The sequence below is a fragment of the Schistocerca cancellata genome, chromosome 6 (assembly GCF_023864275.1).
Source record: "Schistocerca cancellata isolate TAMUIC-IGC-003103 chromosome 6, iqSchCanc2.1, whole genome shotgun sequence".
NCBI classification, from domain to species: Eukaryota; Metazoa; Arthropoda; class Insecta; order Orthoptera; family Acrididae; genus Schistocerca; species Schistocerca cancellata.
Window position 1 is genome coordinate 607483403 of NC_064631.1, and position 23246 is coordinate 607506648.

A 23246-nucleotide genomic window follows, 5' to 3' on the forward strand; every position below is an offset into this window, starting at 1 on the left:
ACCTCCATTGTTGTTATAATCTCTCTACTTTCCATTCTAAAATCTAGGCTTGTAGCATTATAATTGTTGATGTGTGTTTTCATGAGATTGTAGTATATACTTTTTTAAATCTTTAAAGTTTGAGTTTGGGCTTTAATGTTATTCTATTAATCAGAAAGTGCCAGGCACCAATTAAGTTCTTCACAGACATCTGTCCTCAGAACTGAAGAAGCTGAGTCACAGGTGAGGTAAAAACAGAGCCATCTAAGGAATAGGTTTTTTTCCAATCAGAAACGAAAGATATACACAGGATAGCAATGAAGGAAACAAAACTATGAAAGGGTACAAGACTGACAGAAAAATAATATGAGAATCATATGATTAGGCAGATGCTGAAGTAGTATTTACTAGGAGATCACACACACACACAAACGCAAACTCTCTCTCTCTCTCTCTCTCTCTCTCTCTCTCTCTCTCTCTCTCTCTCTCTCTCCCCCCCCCCCCTCCCTCCCTCCCCCATGTGTGTGGTAGTGCATCAACTATTTGGGGTTAGTTTCTTTAGTCCCTGAATTATTTACATTTCACTGGGACTCTTCATTAATATAGTTATATGATTTGCCTTTTTTGTCATGCATCTGGCTGCTATTCAGTACCACCTCCTCCTCCTTGCTAAGAGCTTCCTATCCTTTTATGCTTTTGATTCTTTTCATGCATTTTATGGATCTGACTTAACTCATGGCTCTTATTACCTCTTTCTCCTTCTATCTGCATCTTGTCTCTTCTTTTTTCCTTTCCTTCGCTTCTGTTTGCAAAACAAGTGACTGCTGGCTCTGGAAGACACTCATTATCTTTCACGCTTTGTGGTTCTACCATCGAGGTAGTCCGAATTCCAGTTAATATCATTGACAAGTCAGCAAGCTATACTTCTACATTAAAAATACTCATCATATGTTCATTCATTGGTGAATGTAAGAGGCCTTTGCAGATAAGATAATAAGATTTAGTGAAAGGGAGAAAATAACTAAACAACAGCAAATCATAAAACTTAAAACAACATTTAATGCCGTGTAGAGGTTCCTCAATCAGGAATTATATATAAATACATGGTTAATATGGTTATTTTTTATTAGTAAGTAAAGCTTAAAATATACAGTACCTGAAAAACTAACACAAATACTAGAAATAGTGCCATGTATATTATCCGGAACAGTGTCATACGTTTTCCAGTAATTCCAATGGCAAACAGCATGATTGCCACTACCCAAATGAAGTATTTCACCATAATCATTTTAACATACTTGAAGACTGGCTCTAAACATCCATATGTTTTATTAGTTTCATTCTGGTTACCAAAACCTGAAAAGATGTGAAAATAACAAGATCAATGAATAGCCAACCTGACAACCATCTGCATAAAAGGAATTTTAAGTAAAAACACCATAAATCAGTTTTATTTGTTCTTTGTACAGCAGTACAAGAGAAAGTGACCAGAATATTGTCATCTATAATCTGTACAAGCAGATGAAATTAACAAGAACATAAATTAACTGTGGCACCAGTGGACTAATAGACGATCAAGCTACCTTACAAAACAGATCTTTAGTATACAAGTCACAATTTCTGTGTGTGGCGTTCATCATTATGAATTATTATTATTACCTTTTTTGAAATCATTAACCGAACATCAACAGCTATGGTTAATTCCACTTAGTGCTGCATGTTCTAAATTTCAGAGTTCTAATATGCATACCCCCTTACTAATAGTAACTGTTGCACATTTAAACACAATGGAAACAGTTTAGTCACAAACGTGCATGACCAGGTTTGTTTAGTTCTCTTCATCAAAAGGATTTGATGATAGAATGTAGATATGCTTGCTTCTGATATCGTCTCTTCTGGGAAATGAAAATAAATGTATCCGCTGTTATGTTCAGTAATCAGAAAAATATGAATGAGGTCTCAAACAAACATGTAAATCCAATTTATATACGAACAAGAACAGTTTTCCGATCAGCTCTGTGTCTTAATGTTGTTGAGCACATCGTACAGTATAGTTACTAAACAATTTATTTTACAAGGAAGTTGAATTATTTATTATCCCTAACACAGAAATCTATTTTTAAGAATCAATTATAAAAAAACATTATAAATAAATGTCCATTGCTCTGTAGCTACACAATAACTGTGAAAATTATATGATGGCTTGATGATGAAGAGTAAGGAAAGATTTTTATTTTGTAATCACATTTCTCAAATGTTTACAGACTAAAGACAAAACTTACAATTGACTATTCATTCCAACAATACAATACCGAACAACAACTGAGCATCCAACGCCTACCTTGGGCACACATTTTTATTTATAATTAAGTAGGTTACTTTCCTTTATTATGAGTACATCCTTAAATTGATATTCCAGATATCCCAAACAAGCCCAATTGCACAACCAAGGTGTCTCCCAATAAGGGAAGGTTCCACTCTTATGTAAGTCATTCAACCTAGACAAAATGGGGCAAAAAATACACCTATTTTAAACAGCAACCATGTTTTGTGTCACAATATTTTAATGCCTTTACAACAGTCAATTACATTCATCATGGCACCAAAAACTATTTCTAATGGCAGTAACAATAAATACTACTGGTCCTTGAGGCAGAAATGGAGCATTTATTCATCTGCTGTCAAAGCAAAACAACAACTTGAAGAGAGGTCTCCCAGAATGTTAGAGAAGTTTGATGACACTGATATCTAAATCAGGTGATGAATTCACAGTTTTTGCCACATTTCAGTTTTTTAAACAGATTACCTGTTTCAAAATTATTTAACTGGACAGATAAAAAATCTACTCACCAACTGGTTTGCAAGCTTTCGGAGCCAGTGGCTCCTATGGGCAGTAGGATTGTAGGGGAAGGAAGAGGGGAATGAAGGAATAGGACTGGAGAGGTCTAGAAAAAGGGGTAGATTTCAGGAAAGTCATCCAGAACTGTGGGTCAAGGGAGACTTACCATACAGGATGAGAAGGAAAGCCTCTTCCTTTCCTTTCCATCCTGAATGGTAAGTCTCCCCAGACCTGTGGTTCTGAGTGACTTTCCCAAACTCTACCCCTTTTCCTAGACCTCTCCAGTCCTTTTCCTTCACCTCTCTTCCATCCCCTTCAACCTTTCTACCTGAAGGGGGAGCCACTGGCTCTGAAAGCTAGCAAGTTACAACCATCTATTTTACGCGTATGTTCTGCTGCCGCCTGGTGAGTAGATTTTTTTTATCCATCCAATTAAATAATTTTGTCAATAATTGATTGTTTTTGTTGTTTCACCTTTACAGACATCAGATCCAAAGAATACAATGCAGTTGGTACTCCTCTGGTTTTTTAATTTAAGATTATTTGGTCATTCTGAAACCTGAGAGGTACTAACAGCATCTTGATGATGTCTGTAAAGCCTAAACTGTTAATCTGATTAAGAAACAAAAATGTGGTGGTCATAACAAAAATAAATAACACATGAATCCTTAGCTTTTGAAAATTTTAAAACTTCCTTACTAGAAATGAAAGACTCTGAACTCCGGATTGCATGAGGCAGAAAATGCCACTTAAGTTCTCATATCTGTGTGGAATAGCATCAATTTAACTTCTATTAGTTTCTGAATGTGCTGATTCTGCAACTGTTTGCTGAATTAATGAAAAACAGCTCCATATGAAGTGAAGAACTGTTTAGTCCACTGCTGGTTTCAGCCTAAATATTAGGCTATTTTTAAGAGGTTCTGAAAACTGCCATAAATATAATAGGTACACACACACACACACACACACACACACATCACACACACTGTATATAACAGAAGATGAAGAAACAAGCTTTACAAATGTAAAACTGCAGATAGAGTATAAAACTTACACTATGCTGTAGAGAAGCAATGTCCAGATGATGAAAGTGCAAGTTTGGTTGATTTAAAATGATAAGTGCACAACAATATTGTGAAAATATGGACATCCCAAAGTTGTATTTATTCATTACATTCTTTGGGTTTAAGAGGATATATGTTCTGACAAATTCGAAAATTCACAAATTCATAACTCTATCCATTTGTTTGTAAACTTGCTATGTAAGCAGTCCACAAGACATCGAAGTTGTGTTAATGAGCTCTGCAGTTCCATGCGGTTCAACTCCTATGTGCTAGAGGACTCAATTCTACCCTTGACTTGGATGATCCATCCATTGTAACTATTTCATGCTTTTATTAAAACTAAAAATTATTCTTAACCTTTTATTTGTAAAACATACAATTGAGGATTTTGAAATATGACAAAACACAAATCCTCTTAAACCCAAGGATACGTGTAATGTAATGAATTATACAGTCTCGAGATGCTCACATTTCTCACAATATCAATGGGCAGATAGCATTTTAAATCCATCTGACTCCCTATAGCAGAATGAACGTTTCATACTATATCTGTTCCTATGCATATGTAAACTTTGTTTTTCATCTTCTATTGTATACACTGTTTGTATAGCTATCATATTTATGGCAGTTTTCAAAACCGCTTCAAAAAGACCTAACACAAAGACTGTAGTGGCAGAAGACTAAAAGTTCTGCACAACAACTGGAGCAGTTTTTCATTAATTTACTTCTCCTAGGTCAAGTGCTGCTCGTTTGAAGAAATTGTTTTACAATACTTGAGATAACCAGATTGACTCCAAAAGAAATGTGCTGGACTGTGAGGAATGTGGATCACAACGTGCCAGCCAAATATCTGACAGCACCACAAACACAGCCTGCTCTAGCAGACCTGTGTCTACTGTCCATGCAGCATTCTATAAGTCTTCTGAATATGATGGACACATATTAAGGCTGAGTTTTGCCTTATTAACCTCCTCACTGCACACAAACTTCCCATTCAACATCGTGTCACTTTCACAAATACATATCACGGACTTCTTATGATAGCCGAGTTCATTTCCACCAATGTGAGGACACCTGACTTTGTTGACCAGCACTCACATTTAACTGTCTGCAAACTCCTGTTGTTATTCTGGTCTGATTTCCACCATACACTCACCTAGTAGCCATTGCTACAATAGACATCTACACCAATATCCTACATAAACATGACCTGCTCAGCAGTGCACACCCTCAGTTGTTAGTCACAATGTGGACTCCAAGAAATTAATAATTATTATTGTCTTTCTATCTCCTTAAAGTTTTACACTCAATACTCATTTGTTTGAGTCAGCTACATATGCTGCTATGTGCATACTTAACTTATGGCTCAAAGTCCCCAAGGGCAGTAGTAAGCCTGTACTAAGTTACAGCACAACCAGGATTATTTTAATAGCTAATAAGAAGATATGGGAGAGAGGTCATGTGACTGACTCCCACATCTGGCCCCAAAGACATGCTTCTTTAACTCACTTTTGTGATTTAGTCCTGCTGTACTCTAGTACCATGTGCACATTAGACATCCACTAGGGTAGATGGCTAAAGTCACCTTCCCCTGCCTATTTTGTGGATTATGTCTGTCCCTGTCACCTGCCTCAGATTCACTCTATTATTCTGCATGCAAACTGTAATATCACTGTTCCTCTCTAATATCTTAACTTTCAGCCACTCACCCCTGTTGCCTATGCAACTGACATATGGTAAATCTACACTCCTGGAAATGGAAAAAAGAACACATTGACACCGGTGTGTCAGACCCACCATACTTGCTCCAGACACTGCGAGAGGGCTGTACAAGCAATGATCACACGCACGGCACAGCGGACACACCAGGAATCGCGGTGTTGGCCGTCGAATGGCGTTAGCTGCGCAGCATTTGTGCACCGCCGCCGTCAGTGTCAGCCAGTTTGCCGTGGCATACGGAGCTCCATCGCAGTCTTTAACACTGGTAGCACGCCGCGACAACGTGGACGTGAACCGTATGTGCAGTTGACGGACTTTGAGCGAGGGCATATAGTGGGCATGCGGGAGGCCGGGTGGACGTACCGCCGAATTGCTCAACACGTGGGGTGTGAGGTCTCCACAGTACATCGATGTTGTCGCCAGTTGTCGGCGGAAGGTGCACGTGCCCGTCGACCTGGGACCGGACCGCAGCGATGCACGGATGCACGCCAAGACCATAGGATCCTACGCAGTGCCGTAGGGGACCGCACCGCCACTTCCCAGCAAATTAGGGACACTGTTGCTCCTGGGGTATCGGCGAGGACCATTCGCAACCGTCTCCATGAAGCTGGGCTACGGTCCCGCACACCGTTAGGCCATCTTCCGCTCGCGCCCCAACATCGTGCAGCCCGCCTCCAGTGGTGTCGCGACAGGCGTGAATGGAGGGACGAATGGAGACGTGTCGTCTTCAGCGATGAGAGTCGCTTCTGCCTTGGTGCCAATGATGGTCGTATAAGTGTTTGGCGCCGTGCAGGTGAGCGCCACAATCAGGACTGCATACGACCGAGGCACACAGGGCCAACACCCGGCATCATAGTGTGGGGAGCGATCTCCTACACTGGCCGTACACCACTGGTGATCGTCGAGGTGACATTGAATAGTGCACGGTACATCCAAACCGTCATCGAACCCATCGTTCTACCATTCCTAGACCGGCAAGGGAACTTGCTGTTCCAACAGGACAATGCACATCCGCATGTATCCCGTGCCACCCAACGTGCTCTAGAAGGTGTAAGTCAACTACCCTGGCCAGCAAGATCTCCGGATCTGTCTCCCATTGAGCATGTTTGGGACTGGATGAAGCATCGTCTCACGCGGTCTGCACGTCCAGCACGAACGCTGGTCCAACTGAGGCGCCAGGTGGAAATGGCATGGCAAGCCGTTCCACAGGACTACATCCAGCATCTCTACGATCGTGTCCATGGGCGAATAGCAGCCTGCATTGCTGCGAAACGTGGATATACACTGTACTAGTGCCGACATTGTGCATGCTCTGTTGCCTGTGTCTATGTGCCTGTGGTTCTGTCAGTGTGATCATGTGATGTATCTGACCCCAGGAATGTGTCAATAAAGTTTCCCCTTCCTGGGACAATGAATTCACGGTGTTCTTATTTCAATTTCCAGGAGTGTATATCATCCCTGGAGAGTCCCAATGTGGTTCAAATCTTCAATAACTGCAGACATTTTTTCAATGTAAGGCTTCCATTTACCTCTGACAAATCACATCTTCCATTCCACCCACATCCCTCATTCACACTGTACTGTACAGCAGTTTGTTTCAAATCGAAACCTCTGATTGTAAGCCTAATACAATCTTTATTTTCAATTGATAAAATTCACTCTGTTACTTATTATGCCCCTGAAGAGGAAACTTACTAATAGGTATCAGCAATTGGTACCAGAAATGCTCAGTCTTGCTCAAAACTACTTACTTTTATCACTGAGTGAGAAGACACAGTAGTTACTGCTCGGTACTTTTGTTTGGAAGAAGCACGGCCTCTAATAAAACATTCTCGGGTTTCAAGCCACGTCAAGTGGTTTACTGCCCACAAGCTTTCGGCAGAGATCTCCTCTGCCATTATCAAGTGGATGGCTGTCGTGTGGTTGTCATTGCTGTGCCGTCGTTCGTGGCATCATTGGTGCTCGGTCCCACACCATAAATGGTAATGTTTTGGCCGAGTGACTGCTGGGCCCGCTTCAACTCTCTCAACACCGGATCCCACACTGTACTCAGCTGCAATCCACTATCTCTATTGAAGGTGTTGTCAGGAATTCCAAACTCTATGGCCTCATTTATCACACTGTCCCAGAAGCCATTAGACCATTTAATAATAGACAACTCATCGAATGCAATTCAGTGTCCGTTTTCCAGAGCATGTTCTGCTACAGCTGACTTTTCGGGATAGCACAGACAGTAACACCTTTCATGTTCTATGTGGCACTGTTCAATAGTGCGAACAGTCTGGCCGACATAGAACTGCCCACATCCACATGATATCTTGTAAATTCCTGGTGTTCTGAGGCCTACATTGTCTTTCACAGATTTCATTAGTTGCTAGATCTTTGCCGGAGGTCTGAAGATTGTGTCTACTTTATGCCTCTTCAGGAGCTGACTAATCTTCCCTGTTGTCAAACCACAAAACCTTAAGAATGAAACCTGCTTGGTGTCTTCTTCAGAGGTCTTCTCCCTTTGAGGCTTGGATGACACTGCTTGTGAGATCTGTTTGTTGTTGTAACCATTTTCTTTAAAAACTTTGCATAAGTGGCTCAATTCTCTCAGCAAGTTTTCAGCATCTGAGATGGTTTCAGCTCGATGTACTAAGGTCCTCAGAACTGACTGTTTCTGTGCTGGGTGATGGAAGCTGGTGGCATGCAGATACTGACCTGTGTGGGTGGGCTTGCAGTAAACACTACGACCTACATACCCATTGGGTTTACGGGAGACAAGCACGTCCAAGAACGGCAGGGAACCCTCCTTCTCTACTTCCATTGTGAAGTTGATGTGGTCATGGATGCTGTTGAGGTGCTCCAGGAACTCTTCTAACTTTTCTTGTCCATGTGGCCAAATGACGGATATCACCACGGAAGCATGCATTCATACATAGCACTGCTTCTAATATATTGCTCTCAGGGAATGACAGAGAGCAGTCTTTACATACAGCCCTCCAGCCCATCCACCACCACCACCACCACCACCACCACCACCACCACCACCACCACACCCTCAATGCCCTCCCTCACCCACCAGCTGTGTATGCCCTAGCCACCTGCTACCACATGCAGGAGCTGCACTACCAGTATAAATACTGCAATATCCACTGTAACTCAACACTTCATCAGAATAGAATAAGTATGATGTTGCCAAAATTTCATGCTTTCTTAATGTTGCCACACAGCTGGAGAGCTGAGAGCTATTCATCAGATTCAAAGAGTACACCTAGGGTAATACAATATGCAACAGTGACCTCACAAACTGATTACACACGATTTGAAATTAAAGGATAGTAACATTGTAAGAGTAACTATAACGACTTGGTACCTGAGGTAGCAGTGTTGACAGTAACTTGCAAAGGAGCTGCTAAGTCGTGCAAGGCTGAAGTACTTCGCTGTTCAAATTTTTCTTGCATATACTGCCGTAGTGTTATCCAGAACATAATTGTGTATGCAATCTGAAAATTGGAAAATAAGATTAGGCACAGGAGAATGACTTAAGTAAAATACAGTAAACAAAGAGGCAATGGTATGTATGATGCACCATCACCTCATGAGGCATTTACATCTTCAGGCACAGAAATAGGCACACATCTAAATTTAATTCCACTACTATACATAATGATCTATTTCTGTGTATCACTCAAATGTTATACAATTTTTGTCTTCTCTGCTGGTAACAAATTCATACTCTAGAACACAGTGAAAATGTGTAAACATACCATGAGTGGGTTATTTACTCATGTCCAAGGAAGCTCCAATTTTATTCTACATCATATTTTGACCACATCTAGCGAGTATTTGTATTTGATAAAGCCTTTTTTCTTGTGATTTCATTCAATTATGCTACACTGTTGTAGCTAACTTATTTTAAAATTCAAACTGCGAATCACATTAATAAATAAAATAATCACTTGAGTTCTAAAATTTGTTAATCTCAGCCACTTCAGACATGAAGCCTGCACAAAAATATAACAGCTGAATCTGAATACTTAGTGTTGATACTTCTGTCAGCATAACAGTTAGTTCTTGTGAATGAATATTTTGCATTATCTCCCGTCTCTAATGAAATACCAGATAAGAAAATAATGAAACAACTACATGAAAAACAAAATAACTTGTTTCTAAGATACTAGGCATTCAAAGTGATCTTTTAATGGATAAATTATTGCAATTATACGATTTCAAAACATGACCAGCACACAGCTAAAGCAACAAAGTAAGAGTGACACTGTTTTACTAATTTTGTAAATCTCAGTGCCCTAGTTTAAAAATTACACTTAATTAACCATAACATTATGTTCTGATCTTCTGTGACACACTTTCCAAAACATCAATACTTTAGACAGATGAAAGGTACATAAAGATGTTCATACACACTCTTCAGAACAGGGGTTAGTTTCCATGTGTAATACGAGGGAGTGTTGAAAAGTAATACCTCTGAATTCTTTATGTGAAAACTCTTAAAACTCTGTAAAGAAAACAATGTTATTAACATTTTACATCATTAGTCTTCGAGTCTATAGATTTATTTCTCGACACAGTCACCCTGGTGATGAACATTTTTTCCCCAACAAGAGACCACTTTGTTGATACCATCACTGCAGAATGTCTATCTCTGTTGATGGAGCCACAACCTCACTTCTGCTTGTATGTACTGCTTCAACACTACCAAGGTGAAGCACTTGCTGGTGCTCTTTAAGTTTTGGAAACAGATGAAAATTGGATGGGAGCATGTTGGGACTGTATGCAGGATGATCAATGACAGTGAAACCAAAGTATCAGATTGTTGCAGATGTCACAGCACTTGCATTTGGTCTGGCAGTGTCATGCTGAAGGAAGTATGCTCCAAATATGGAAGAACTCTTCAAATTCATGAAACGTTACTACAGCACACTGTTTCTCATGCACCAACATAGTTGTTTTACACACCACCATGTTACAAGTTACAATTTGGAGCCCTCTAGCTGCACATAGGTGCAACCTGAGTCAGCAAAGCGGTACAGTGTATTGAGTATTATGCATGACTTGTACTACCTCAACCAATATTGAGAAATGCATAAAAAATTTGAGGGCATTACTTTTCAGCACATCCTCATATAAACACTTGGTGACTATTTCTTGCAAGCATTATTCAGTATAACTGTACTCTGCAACCTACATAGATCTGTAATCGTTCTGTGCTCGAGCCTCTTAGCAATTTCCTATTTCTATAGGAATATAACACTTGTGACAAAGTATAACATTTATTTTTACCAGTGATAATTTTATGAACTATGTAGTTTTGCCTCTGTTCTCTAGTATCTGTGTTTTGATCACAGGGAAGAAGGCAGTCGATTTAACATACTTTCTGTCTGCCATTAGATGAGAAAGGATGCACAGTACTTGTCACAAGTTTTGATAGAATATTTATCTAGTTCTCTTGGCTTGAATGGAGACAGGAATTGATGAAAATAATTTTGATGAAGGTGGCTGTTACACACTCTCTTAATGAATTTCAAGGTACCCTGCTGCACAAAGGTAGATGAAACTTTTCCAAAAGTTGTTTACTGTTTTTCTTATTTTTCATCAGTTTGGATTATTCTGAACTGTGGAGAGCAGTTTATTTTCAGGTTCTCTCACTCTCCTCCTCCTCCTCCTCCTCATGAAATTTCATTCTTTCACTAATGTAACTGCCTTTTCTAATGACCACACATTCATGGTGTTTGTACATTGTTTTTTCCTAGTATGTCTTTAAGCCAGTTCAAAACACATCTTCACATTTCATCCAACCATTATGTGGTCAGTTTCATTGTAATAAGGAGTTGGAAATTATATTGTTAATCTACATTCGTTCATTCTTGTAATAAGCCCATATAATTACTTTAATCTCTTCTTGCTCATTATGAATGTTACTTTCAATCAAACCTGTAGATACACACATTTTTTTCTCTTTCTCTAAAGCCTGGGTTACATTGGAGCGACCACAAGTGAACAAGCACCAGCAAATTAGAATTCTCTCTGGTGCAAATGCAACCTGTGTGCAAGCGGACACCATGCAATCATGTTCAATTCGCATTCACATCTGCATGCTTGTATTTTGCCAGTTGTAGGTTTTTCAGCAAAGCACCAAAGGAAGTTCACAAAGAGCATTTGTTGCAGTTTTGCAAGTGAACTTGGTTGTTGACATTACTTTTGTGAGTAATGGAGTGGTCTGAAGAGAATGTAATGTTTCTGATAACAGAATATAGATGTCATAGGTCCTTGCGAGACCCACAGAAAAAATGCCAACAAAAAGAAATATGATTGGTGGAAAATATCTGAAGCATACAAAAATCCAAATTGGGACAAGAAAAAGATGATAAATTCATTAAATGCTTTCATCAAGTGGAAATGGAGGCAATAGCACAAAGTACCAGTACAGTAAAATTTCTTGAAAGTAGTAAACAAGTGTCTATATGTACATATTTGCTGATTAAAATTAAAAATATACAAAAGACCTGTTTATTGCCACTGCTTACATTCATTGCAGCTATATCTGCACCTCCTCAGTGCATGTAGTTCACATTGACGTGGCTTGTTTAATTATTTTTAAGTTTTTTTTTTTCACTCTTGCAGTTCATGTGCTTAATATAGTTCCTCATTCTCTGAAGTGAATTATGTTTGCTGTCAAACCATGCAGTATTTGGAAGTACACAACAGAAAAGCCATTCACAAGGGCTCACTAAGGTTTAGTTTGGCAAACCAAAACATAGATGTGACCGTCTAAGCTCCTCGAGAGCTGTACATTTAGCATCACCTAAATATGATAATTTTATGGAATTATAAACATACAGAGAACATTGCATCACCTTTCTTCTCCTGCCATTTCTGTGACACCATTTGAGAATAAAATTTTATAAATTCATTCATACACATTTTGAAAACTCAGATAACAGATTTGAAGGTGACATTGTGCATTCAAGTGAATTTAATGAAAGTAAATATTTTTAGATGAACTATACTCCAAAACATAACAAAAAATTAAGAAGAAAAAAGATATTAACAGAAAAGTATCCCAAGATGTCAAATCTTATACATTTAACATATCAATCATTTATTACTCATAATAATATTTCAACACTAATTTCATAATCTCTAATTTGTATAACTTCATCATGTAAAACAATAACTTTAATCCAGTAAGGTTAAATACCTTTATTAACAGTGGTTCACAAGCTAACCCATCCGGTTTCTCGAAGCCAATTTGTTTCAGATTAACTCCTTTGACTTCCTGAGGCAACTCCGAATCATTTAAATCCATTCCATAAATATATTGTGCTATGAGCAGAAGCTCTGCATAAAAAACTAAGAATGGAGAGCTGCGCAACATAGCTCTGCGCTGATTTGGGAACATCCACAGTAAACTTGCCCATAACAGTAAAACAAATGTAAGCCAACTGTGGTGTGTAATACTCCATGCCTGAAAATTAATTTCATCATATTACTTTACTGAACTATAAGAAAGTCTTTACATGCAACTTCAGTTATCAAAATTATGGTAAGAAAAGTGCAACTCTATGCAGCCCATGCCTTCAGGATATTTAATATAAATATAACCATTAAAAAGCATATATAAAGTTTTAAGTCTCTGGAAATGAAATAGACTAATATTTCACTTTAGTTAGTTGATTTTTATTTAATTGTAATAAATATACACAGAGCACATGATTATACAAATCTTTATTAACAGCAAGGAAATGAAAGCTGTGTAGTGTAGTCAAGGATTAAGCATATTTAGTTCTAGTACTAGGATTAAAAAACAGAAAATAAATTTATCTTAACTCATTCATTTATTATAAGAATTCCGTAACATCTGAAACTATTGACATTTAGTACGAGGCAGTTAAAATAAACCAACACCAAATTCCTCACATAGATATACAAAAATTTAAGCACTGTATTGCATTGCACTATAACATCCGACAGGAGTGTCATCACGTGTAACTGCAGGATTAAGTGTTTTCTTAGTGTTGGTGGTGCAGTACCACATGATATAGCCAAGTGAACCATGGTTGCCAAAGCAATTCCATGCCCAACTGTCAAGGGCACAGTGTTTTTCTGCATGTTTCCTGCTAATTATATGTATTCCTTTTATTCCTAATTTTTGTGAATATTTCATTTCATGTTCGCTCCTTACTGATTAATTGTTACAAAGTTGTTACAGGTTAACTAGTTCGCTTTTAGAAGCAATTCTGCTTTCTGCAAAGCATCAGTGCATTAAAGTACAATATCTCTCTTCTATCGATAAGGAAGCATGTCAGTAGATGACGAACCCACAATGAAGATGTGTGTGTTTGTCAGTTCTGGTTATGAGCACATGCAAATCAGCCAAAGTCCAGCCAAAATTGTCAAGTAGTGACCCCCAACATGACACGTTAACTGGAAGGAACTGAACCATTTTTATAAAGTTTTCAGAATGTTTGAAGAACTGTCAGTGTTATGACTAGTGGTCCACTTGCCTCTGTTTTGGCCCAATAACCCACTCCTATGGTTTGTACAGGTGGAAGCAAGTTTCTGTTATGCTGGAATCATGGCTGCCCTCAAAGTGAGCCAATTGGATCGTCACTTTGTGACTGAAATGCAAGGCATCACAGAGTCCCCAGAGGCGAATTCCTGTGGGAAACTCAATCCAGAATGATATGGAGAGTCACTGCCAACAGAAGGATAAAGTACACCAAATTCTTCCACAAAAGGATATTGGGGACTATAAGCCTTTGCAATATCTAACAAATATCCAGCAAGGGAAACACCCCATCGCACTCCCTTCAGATTTAGTGGTAAGGTGGCCCAGTGGACAACCCATCAAAAACTGAACACAGATTAAGCAAGAAAAAAGGAAGAAGGTGCATTGAACTGTGAAAAAAGAAGCAAAATAGAAACAGTGAATGGTCCCAGCTCAAGATGTGCAATATCAAGCAATTCTGAACAGTCAGTGTATCGTGGTTGTGTGGTCACTGTGTTGGACTATGAACGGGGAGATCCATGTTCAAATCTCCCTTGAGTCTCATTTTTTCTTCTTCCTCTTCTTCTTCTTCTCCTCCTCCTCCTCCTCCTCCTCCTCCTCCTCCTCCTCCTCAGAATTGTAAACTGTCCATCTGATTACTGGCTCCAAATGGATATACCTTCTACTTGTTTTACACAGGTACCAGATGTTATGATTCTTGCATTCGATTTTGCAAGTTCTGACTCTTGAATTCCTTTGTTGTAATGTAGTTTACATCCATTTATTTGTTGTTTTCATTTCTATGAGAGGTCTCTGCGGCATCTCACCTACTACCACTATTCATCACACTTACTTGCAACAGTACTACACACATCAAAAAAGTTTTGCATCACCTCGGTTCAGAGTGTTCCGGAACCTGTACAGAAAATTGGAATTGAGATCAAGATAAGCATAATTTCCGCCCTTTTTATTGCTCATGAAAACTACACACTGCATGTCGTACCACCATACAGCCAGGCCTTCAGAGGTGGTGGTCCTCATTGCTGTAAATACCAGTACCCCTAATACCCAGTAGCATGTCCTCTTGCACTGATGCATGCCTGTATTCATTGTGGCATACTATCCACAAGTTCATCAAAGCACTGTCGGTCCAGATTGTCCCACTCCTCAACGGCGATTCAGTGTAGATCCCTCAGAGTGGTTGGTGGGTCACATCATCCATAAACAGCCCTTTTCAATCTCTCCCAGTCACATTCGATAGGGTTCATGTCTGAAGAACATGCTGGCCACTCTAGTCGAGCGATGTCGTTATCCTTAAGGAAGTCATTCATAAGATGTGCATGATGGGGGTGCAAATTGTCATCCATGATGATGAATGCCTCGCCAATATGCTGCTGATAAGGTTGCACTATCGGTTAGAGAATGGCATTCACATATTGTAAAGCAGTTACTATGTCTTCCATGACCACCAGTTGCGTACATCGACCCCACATAATGCCACCCCAAAAACAGCAGGAAACCTCCACCATGCTGCACTCGCTGGACGGTGTGTCTAAGGCGTTCAGCCTGACCGGGTTGCCTCCAAACACGTCTCCGACGATTGTCTGGTTCAAGGCGTATGCGACACTCATCGGTGAAGAGAACGTGATGCCAATCCTGAGCGGTCCATTCGACATGTTGTTGGGCCCATCTGTACTGCACTGCATGGTATCGTAGTTGAAAAGATGGACCTCGCCATGGACGTCAGGAGAGAAGTTGCGTATCATGCAGCCTATTGCGCACAGTTTGAGTCTTAACACGATGTCCTGTGGTTGCACAAAAAGCATTATTCAACACGGTGGCGTTGCTTTCAGGGTTCCTCCGAGCCATAATCCGTAAGTAGCGCTCATCCACTGCAGTAGTAGCCCTTGGGCGGTCTGAGTGAGGCATGTCATCAACAGTTCCTGTCTCTCTGTATCTCCTCCATGTCTGAACAACATCGCTTTGGTTCACTCCGAGACACCTGGACACTTCCCTTGTTGAAAGCCCTTCCTGGCATAAAGTAACAATTCGGACACGGTCAACTATCGTATTGACCGTCAAGACACGGTTGAACTACAGACAACACGAGCTACGTACCTCCTTCCTGGTGGAATGACTGGAACTGATCGGCTGTCGGATCCCCTCTGTCTAATAGGTGCTGCTCATGCATGGTTGTTTACATCTTTGGGCAGGTTTAGTGACATCTCCGAACAGTCAAAGGGACTGTGTCTGTGATACAATATCCGCAGTCAGTGTCTATCTCCAGCAGTTCTGGGAACCGGAGTGATGCAAAACTTTTATTGATGTGTGTATATTCGTACCACCTGAGTCGTATTCTGTAACCAATCTACAGTAAGACAATTGTCATGGCTACAGAAGGAGAACAACCATGTCAGTGATCGGATGGACAGATCATAGTTACATTGGGAAAAAAAATGAGCTGTGAAAGAGATTTAAAAATGGCTGTTCTTCGTCATAGTCCAACACCGTGGCCACACAACTGCCATGGCCTGACTATTTAAATTCACTTGTCATTACACATCTTGACCTTGGACCATTCATTGTTTTTATTTTTCTTCTTTTGTCACAGTTCAGTACACTTTCTTCCTGTTTTCATGCTTTACCTGTGTTCAGTTTTTGACGGCTATCCACTGGCCTGTTTGCCACTAAATCAGAGGGAGTGCGATGGTGAGTTTCCCTTGTAAGGCACCTATGAAGCAATGTTGATACAGTCATCATGACAGACAACTTACTGCATACTCTATGCAACATCAGGTTATCACCACACATAAGGGAAATAGTGGCATGTCAAATGAATATGTCATTGGACACCTCAGTAGAAACTGCAGACCGAGTACAGAAAGACAGAAAGCCATCCACCCAGCCCAGATTAGAGCAGTTTCGGCACAGTGTAGCAGTATGGTGGCCACAGCAACAGTTGCACATACTGATGACGACTTGCGCACAGTAGAGATTCAAATGATATGCACGCAAGTCAGGACGCTGTTGTGGCATTGAATACAACAGAGGTCACTACCACAGACATTCGAGGAGTCAGTCTGTTAGCAATGCTAGGTCTTCTCAGATTGAGCAACCTGTGTGTTTGTTTCACTGGAGATTCAATGTACAGGCACGAAAATACATGGCACTAAGCTTTCACACAAATGATTATGGCTGTTGATCATAGGCGCAAATGACTGCCCATCACCATCTCGTCACCTGTTCATTAGCAACAGAAGTCCTGGCCCGAAATTCCTGGTTGACACTGGTTCAGACCTGAGCATCCTAGCATGGTCTTGGAAGCACTGCAGCAGGTCACCAACTGCCTTCTGTCTATCAGATGTAAAAAATTTGACTATTGTGACCTCTACAGCACACAGAGAATGGACTTGAACTTAGCATTATGCTAGCCATTCATTTGGGATTTTACTGTCACAGATGTCACAGAAGCTATTTTACCATGTCCTGCAGAAATGAATACTACTGTTGAATATTTGTCCAATTGTAAAGTCAGTTCGATTGCAACTTCAAATGGATTCAGGCAAATTGCAGTTTAAACTTGATAGATGTTCATGAAAAGCCGAAGAATGCAGTACAGATTCCCATACTTCGCAACATGGCGAAATTTGCTGCTCCTCATCGCTCCCCTCCCTGCAATAATCAAAGTTCTCAGTCAATCTGGTGTCACTGTTCCCCTTTCAACCCTTCAGTAGTGCTGACCATGAGCAACTGTGAAAAACAAACTGTAATATCTGCAGATCAAAACACCAACTAATATGATTCAGACCCATTCTGAACTTTTGCTAGTCCCATGATCTAGCGACATCTGTGAGTACTATCCCCATGATGGGTTTTGCCATTGTAATTTATTCTTGCAATAACAATTACAGTCAGTTTAATATGATTTATTTTTTAGTTAGACATTTCATTCTTGATTAGATTAATTTTACTTCTTGTTTTAACTGAAGGTCACCATCATGCTCAAGGCTGATTCCAACCTGGTAACATTTTTACCTGGTATTCTAATACGGAAAAAGTGACCGAATTTCTCATTTGCACAACACTTTGTCATTAATTACAATCTCTCATAATGAAAGAAAATCTTGGTGTGGGTTCTGAATCAACTACTGTTTTTTGAAAGACAGCATCTCTCTTTCTTAATGTTATCTTCACTTAAAAAGCAGTATTAATGTTTGTATATGCTATCCATAAATGTATAAGAACGTTTATCGAGAACCTGTGCAAAAATAACAAAAGTTTGTGAGATATAGAATTTAATGCTATTTCCCGCTGTGTTTCACAACATTTTCAAATTTTAATCGGAACAGTAGACTTTTGTAGTGACTATTTCATAGTTTCTTGCGTATCTCTTGCACTAGCACCACACGAGTCTGTGTCATCTGATTGTTCGAGCAATGTTGATATTGTAACAAGTGCTTCAGCAAATCAGGAAATTTCAAGCTTGTTGAAATGCAAGTATCATTTGCCAAGCCCTGCACTTCTGAATTCTTCAAAATAAATCTGTATGTGACCTCAACAGCCAAAGCTTCATCTCTTAATGTATTTAAGATAACCCCTTTAAATGTATGGGTACACTTATATACTCAACTAAACAATGTAAAAATGTTGACCTCAGTAGATATAGTTCAATACGCGAATATAAGATGACCCTGTATTTTCCGAATGATGAATTTGAGAATAAGCCTCATTTTATAATTGGATAAATTGCTAGATGACATTCAAATTATGGAACACAGTGCAGACATGGCAAAGGTTTATTGGGTCTGTCCTTTTAAGATTTTCCATTCCGTTTTGTGCACATGGACAATGTGCTCATGTTTTCGGCCACCTGGAACAACACCAGTAATACCTGTACGAAGTATTTAAACAAACATTGGATAGTCATGTTGAACGTTGCTACGTGCATTTTCTGGCAAACTTCTTAGAACAAAGACTTTCATCTTGGGGCTCTCTACTTTTAACAGAGGAGGTTGAAGCAATTCTGCTGCTATGTATGCAACCACAATCAAGGCACTGTTGCAGTTCCTAGGAATATCAAACTTTTATCATCGTCACCTACCTTGTGCAGCAGAATTGCAGGAACCACTGACCATGGCACTGGCAGGACCTAAAGCAAAAGCCAGGTCCCCAGTGGAGTGGACTGAGGTTCTGTGCTACACATTCAAGGCCGTGAAATAGAGCATGGCTGACAGCACTTCTTGCACATCCCAAGCTCAAAGCAACCCTAGCATTAGTAGTGGATGCAAACCATACTGCCTTTGGTGTGGCACTACAACAATGGTCAGATAGCTTGTGGCAACCACTGGTTTATTTCTCTCACAAACTGTTAACATTTCAGAGAAAGTTGATCATCTATGGCTGTAAGCTCTTGGCCATAAAAGAGGCCATTAAATACTTTCAACTGCAAACTGAGGCTCGAGTATTTATCAGCTTCATGAACCATAAACCACTGACCTAAGCATTTAAGTGGAAAAGTGGCAACTGCTCTCCTTGCAAATATAGCCATCTCAAAATTTATAGTGCAATTAAGTACTGACATAACACACATTTTGGGTACTGATAAAAAAAAAATAAAAAAAAAAAAAAAAAAAAAAAAAAAAAAAAAAAAAAAACTGTAGTAGTTGTCTATCTTTAGGCGTCAGCAGCATGATGATCCCTATTCACATTCCCACACTGGCCCGAGTACAAAAAAATGATAAAGAGCTCCAAACATTAGTCAATGACACTACGTCAGCATTAAGACTGCAACTCCTTGACATGCACTTTGGGAGAAAATGCCGGGCTGTACTGCAACATCTCCTGTGGAAGACCTTCCACATTTATTCCATCAGCATTCAGAAGACATGCTTTTGACAGCATCCAGAACCCATCCATCCAAGAGTCTGTCCCACCTTTCATCTGGTGTCTCTACATTTGGGGGTGGAAAGTTGAGGATGGGCATGAACATACCTACAGTGTCATCGGTGTAAAGTGTCTCATCACGTGCATTTGACAATTGGTAATTTTCTGAATGTGCCCATACATTTCTCACACGTTCACCTTGATGTAGTGGAACTGCTTCCTCCCTTAAACAGTCAACATTATTTATTGACCATAATACAATGTTTCACCCAATCACCAGAGGCAGTGCCCATCAACAACATTACCTATGAAACGTATGGCCTCTACAATTGTGTCAGCACGGTCAGTGATATTTCGTTGCCCTCAATACATCAGCACTGATTGCAACTGACATATTTAAATCAGACTTGTTAAGATTGCTTGCCAAGTTTTGTGGGTATATCTACCAACAACTACCAGTCACCACGCTGTTAACAATGGCATGACTGAGTGCTGGAATAACTCCCTGAAGGCGGAGCACATGTGATACGACATGATTTGAACATCAGCTCTTCCTATTGTCCTCCTTGGCTTGCAAACCCCCATATGAACCCAATATAAATTCTTCAGCTGCAGAGCTAGTCTACGGAGACATTACATCTACCATGTGAATTTAATGATGCTGAAGCCCTGCTTACATTCACACAAAACCAGCCAGAATCCTAAGGTGTCTGCAGAAACCTTATCATTCATATCCACCCTTTGAAAGCTTCCCATTATGGTACACCACTTTGTTATGTGCATCAAGATCTAGACAACTGATCTCATGTCATGCTCCATATCAATGAAGTGAAAATATCATTGTAATCTCTGTACATTGGCCTCTACCACAAGCTACAAAGAGGTACACAGACATCTGACATCTTGGTGAATGGCAAGAAAATGACCATTTCTCTCAATGGAGAGAAACCTGCATATGTCTTCCAAGAGGTATCACTGTCTGCAGCCACACAAGGACATCAGAATTTTCCAGAGACTGAGACCCAGCCGCAACTGACGCAGCTGCCACAGACACTCAACGCAGAACAGCCACCAGCACAGACAACCCGTTCTGAACATGTTCATTTCCCCATTCATTTCCTCAACATTGATGCTCCACTTCTGCTGTGCAGGCTGATATACCGTCTGATGCACTAGTGTAGAACTAAGTGTTTGCCTAGTGTCGGTTGCACAGTGTCGCATGATGTAGTCATTGAACCATGGCTGTCAAAACAATGCCACACCTAGCCACCAGAGGCACTGTGTCTTTTACATGTTTATGCTTGCTCCGTGTATTCCTTTTATTCCTTGTTTTTGTCAGTTTTTCATGTCATATTTGCTTCTTGCTGATTAACTGTTACTGAGTGTTAACTAGTTCCCTTTTAGAAGCAAATCTGTTTTCTGCAAGGAATCTGTGCATTGAAGTATATCTCTTTTCTTTTAATTAGCAAGGGCACTGGTAGAGGACACACCCACAATAAAGCTCTTATACCTCCAGACAAGTGTTTGATTGCTACCTCTGGTTACAAGCACATCCAAGAGAAAGTCGGTAAGCCAAAGTCAAGCTAAGACCAACAGTATTTTTATCCGTTTTCTTTTCTACAGAAAATAGCTTATGCATACAGCATTAGAAAAGTCACAGGTAACAAAATGATATGATAAGACATGAAAAAAATTTCCATTTCTGTTCATATGTATTTAAATTACAAATAATTTATATAAAGGTCTTTATATATTTAAATATTCTTCAATGGTGTATTAATCAAACAATGGAAACTCCAGGATGGAATGTAACAATACCAGAGGAGGAAAGCTGCTACTCACCATATAATGGAGATGCTGAGTCGCGATAGGCACAATAAAAAGATTTACACTCTCATAGCTTTCGGCCATTAAGGCATTTGTCAGCAGTAGACACACACACACACACACACACACACACACACACACACACACACACACACACACAAGCGCAGTGCTTGTACACCCGTATGCAGTCTCAGAGAGCTGAAACTACACCAGTGCATGATGGGAGTGGCGACTAGGTGGCGGTAAGGAGGCGGCTGGGGCGGAGAGGGGGAGGGACAGTATGGTGGGAGTGGTGGACAGTGAAGTGTTGCAGTTTAGACAGAGGGCAGGAGAGAAGGTATGGAGGGGGGAGGGCTAAGTAGCAGAAAGGAGAGAAATAAAAATAAAAATAAATTAAAAGACTGGGTGTGGCGGTGAAACGATGGCTGTGTAGTGTTGGAATGGGAACAGGGAGGGGTCTGGGTGGGTGAGGACAGTGACTAACAAAGGTTGAGGCCAGAAGGGTTATGGGAACGTAGTCTCCTACCACCTCCCAAAGTCCCACAGTCCGGCCACAGAGGAGCATTCCCCTTGTATCTCAATACCATCCGGGACTGGAGCAACTGAATTACATTCTCCGCCAGGGTTTCGATTACCTCTCGTCGTGCCCTGAAGTGAGAAATCTCCTACCCACTAACCTTCCCACCCCTCCTACTGTGGTATTCCACCGTCCACCGAACCTACACAATATACTTGTCCATCTGAACACAACCCGTGCTTCCAATCCCTTACCTCATGGCTCATACCCCTGTAATAGACCTAGATGCAAGACCTGTCCCATACATCCTCCTATCACCACCTACTCCAGTCCGGTCACTAACATCACCTATCCCATCAAAGGCAGGGCTACCTGTGAAACCAGTCATATGATTTACAAACTAAGCTGCAACCACTGTGCTGCATTCTATGTAGGCATGACAACCAACAAGCTGTCTGTCCGCATGAATGGCCACCGACAAACTGTGGCCAAAAAACAAGTGACAACCCTGTTGCTGAACACACTGCCAAACATGATGCCCCTCATCTCAATGACTGCTTCACAGCCTGTGGCATATGGATCCTTCCCACCAACACCAGCTTTTCTGAATTGCGCAGGTGGGAACTTTCCCTGCAATACATCCTACGTTCCCGTAACCCTCCTGGTCTCAACCTTCATTAGTCACTGTCCTCACCCATCCAGCCCCCTCCCTGTTCCCATTCCAGAACTACACAGCCACCATTTCACCGCCACACCAGTCTTTTAATTTATTATTATTTTTATTTTTATTTCTCTCCTTTCCACTACTTACCCCTCTCCCCTCCACACCTTCTCTCCTGCCCTCCGTCTAAACTGCAACACTTCACTGTCCGCCACTCCCACCATACTATCGCTCCCCCTCCCTGCCCCAGTCGCCTCCTTACC

At 40.5% G+C, this 23246-nt stretch overlaps 1 protein-coding gene across 1 annotated transcript in view; it reads right to left on the reverse strand.

The window, feature by feature from the left end:
• LOC126088449 (piezo-type mechanosensitive ion channel component) overlaps positions 1–23246 on the reverse strand; it is a 724612-nt gene that overhangs the window by 396965 nt on the left and 304401 nt on the right. Inside the window, exons 12-14 of the mRNA XM_049906591.1 lie at positions 12806–13072; positions 8960–9089; positions 1136–1335 (exon numbers count right to left, since the gene is read on the reverse strand). Coding sequence (XP_049762548.1) covers positions 1136–1335; positions 8960–9089; positions 12806–13072 — 597 coding nt within the window. The remainder of the gene's footprint in view (positions 1–1135; positions 1336–8959; positions 9090–12805; positions 13073–23246) is intronic.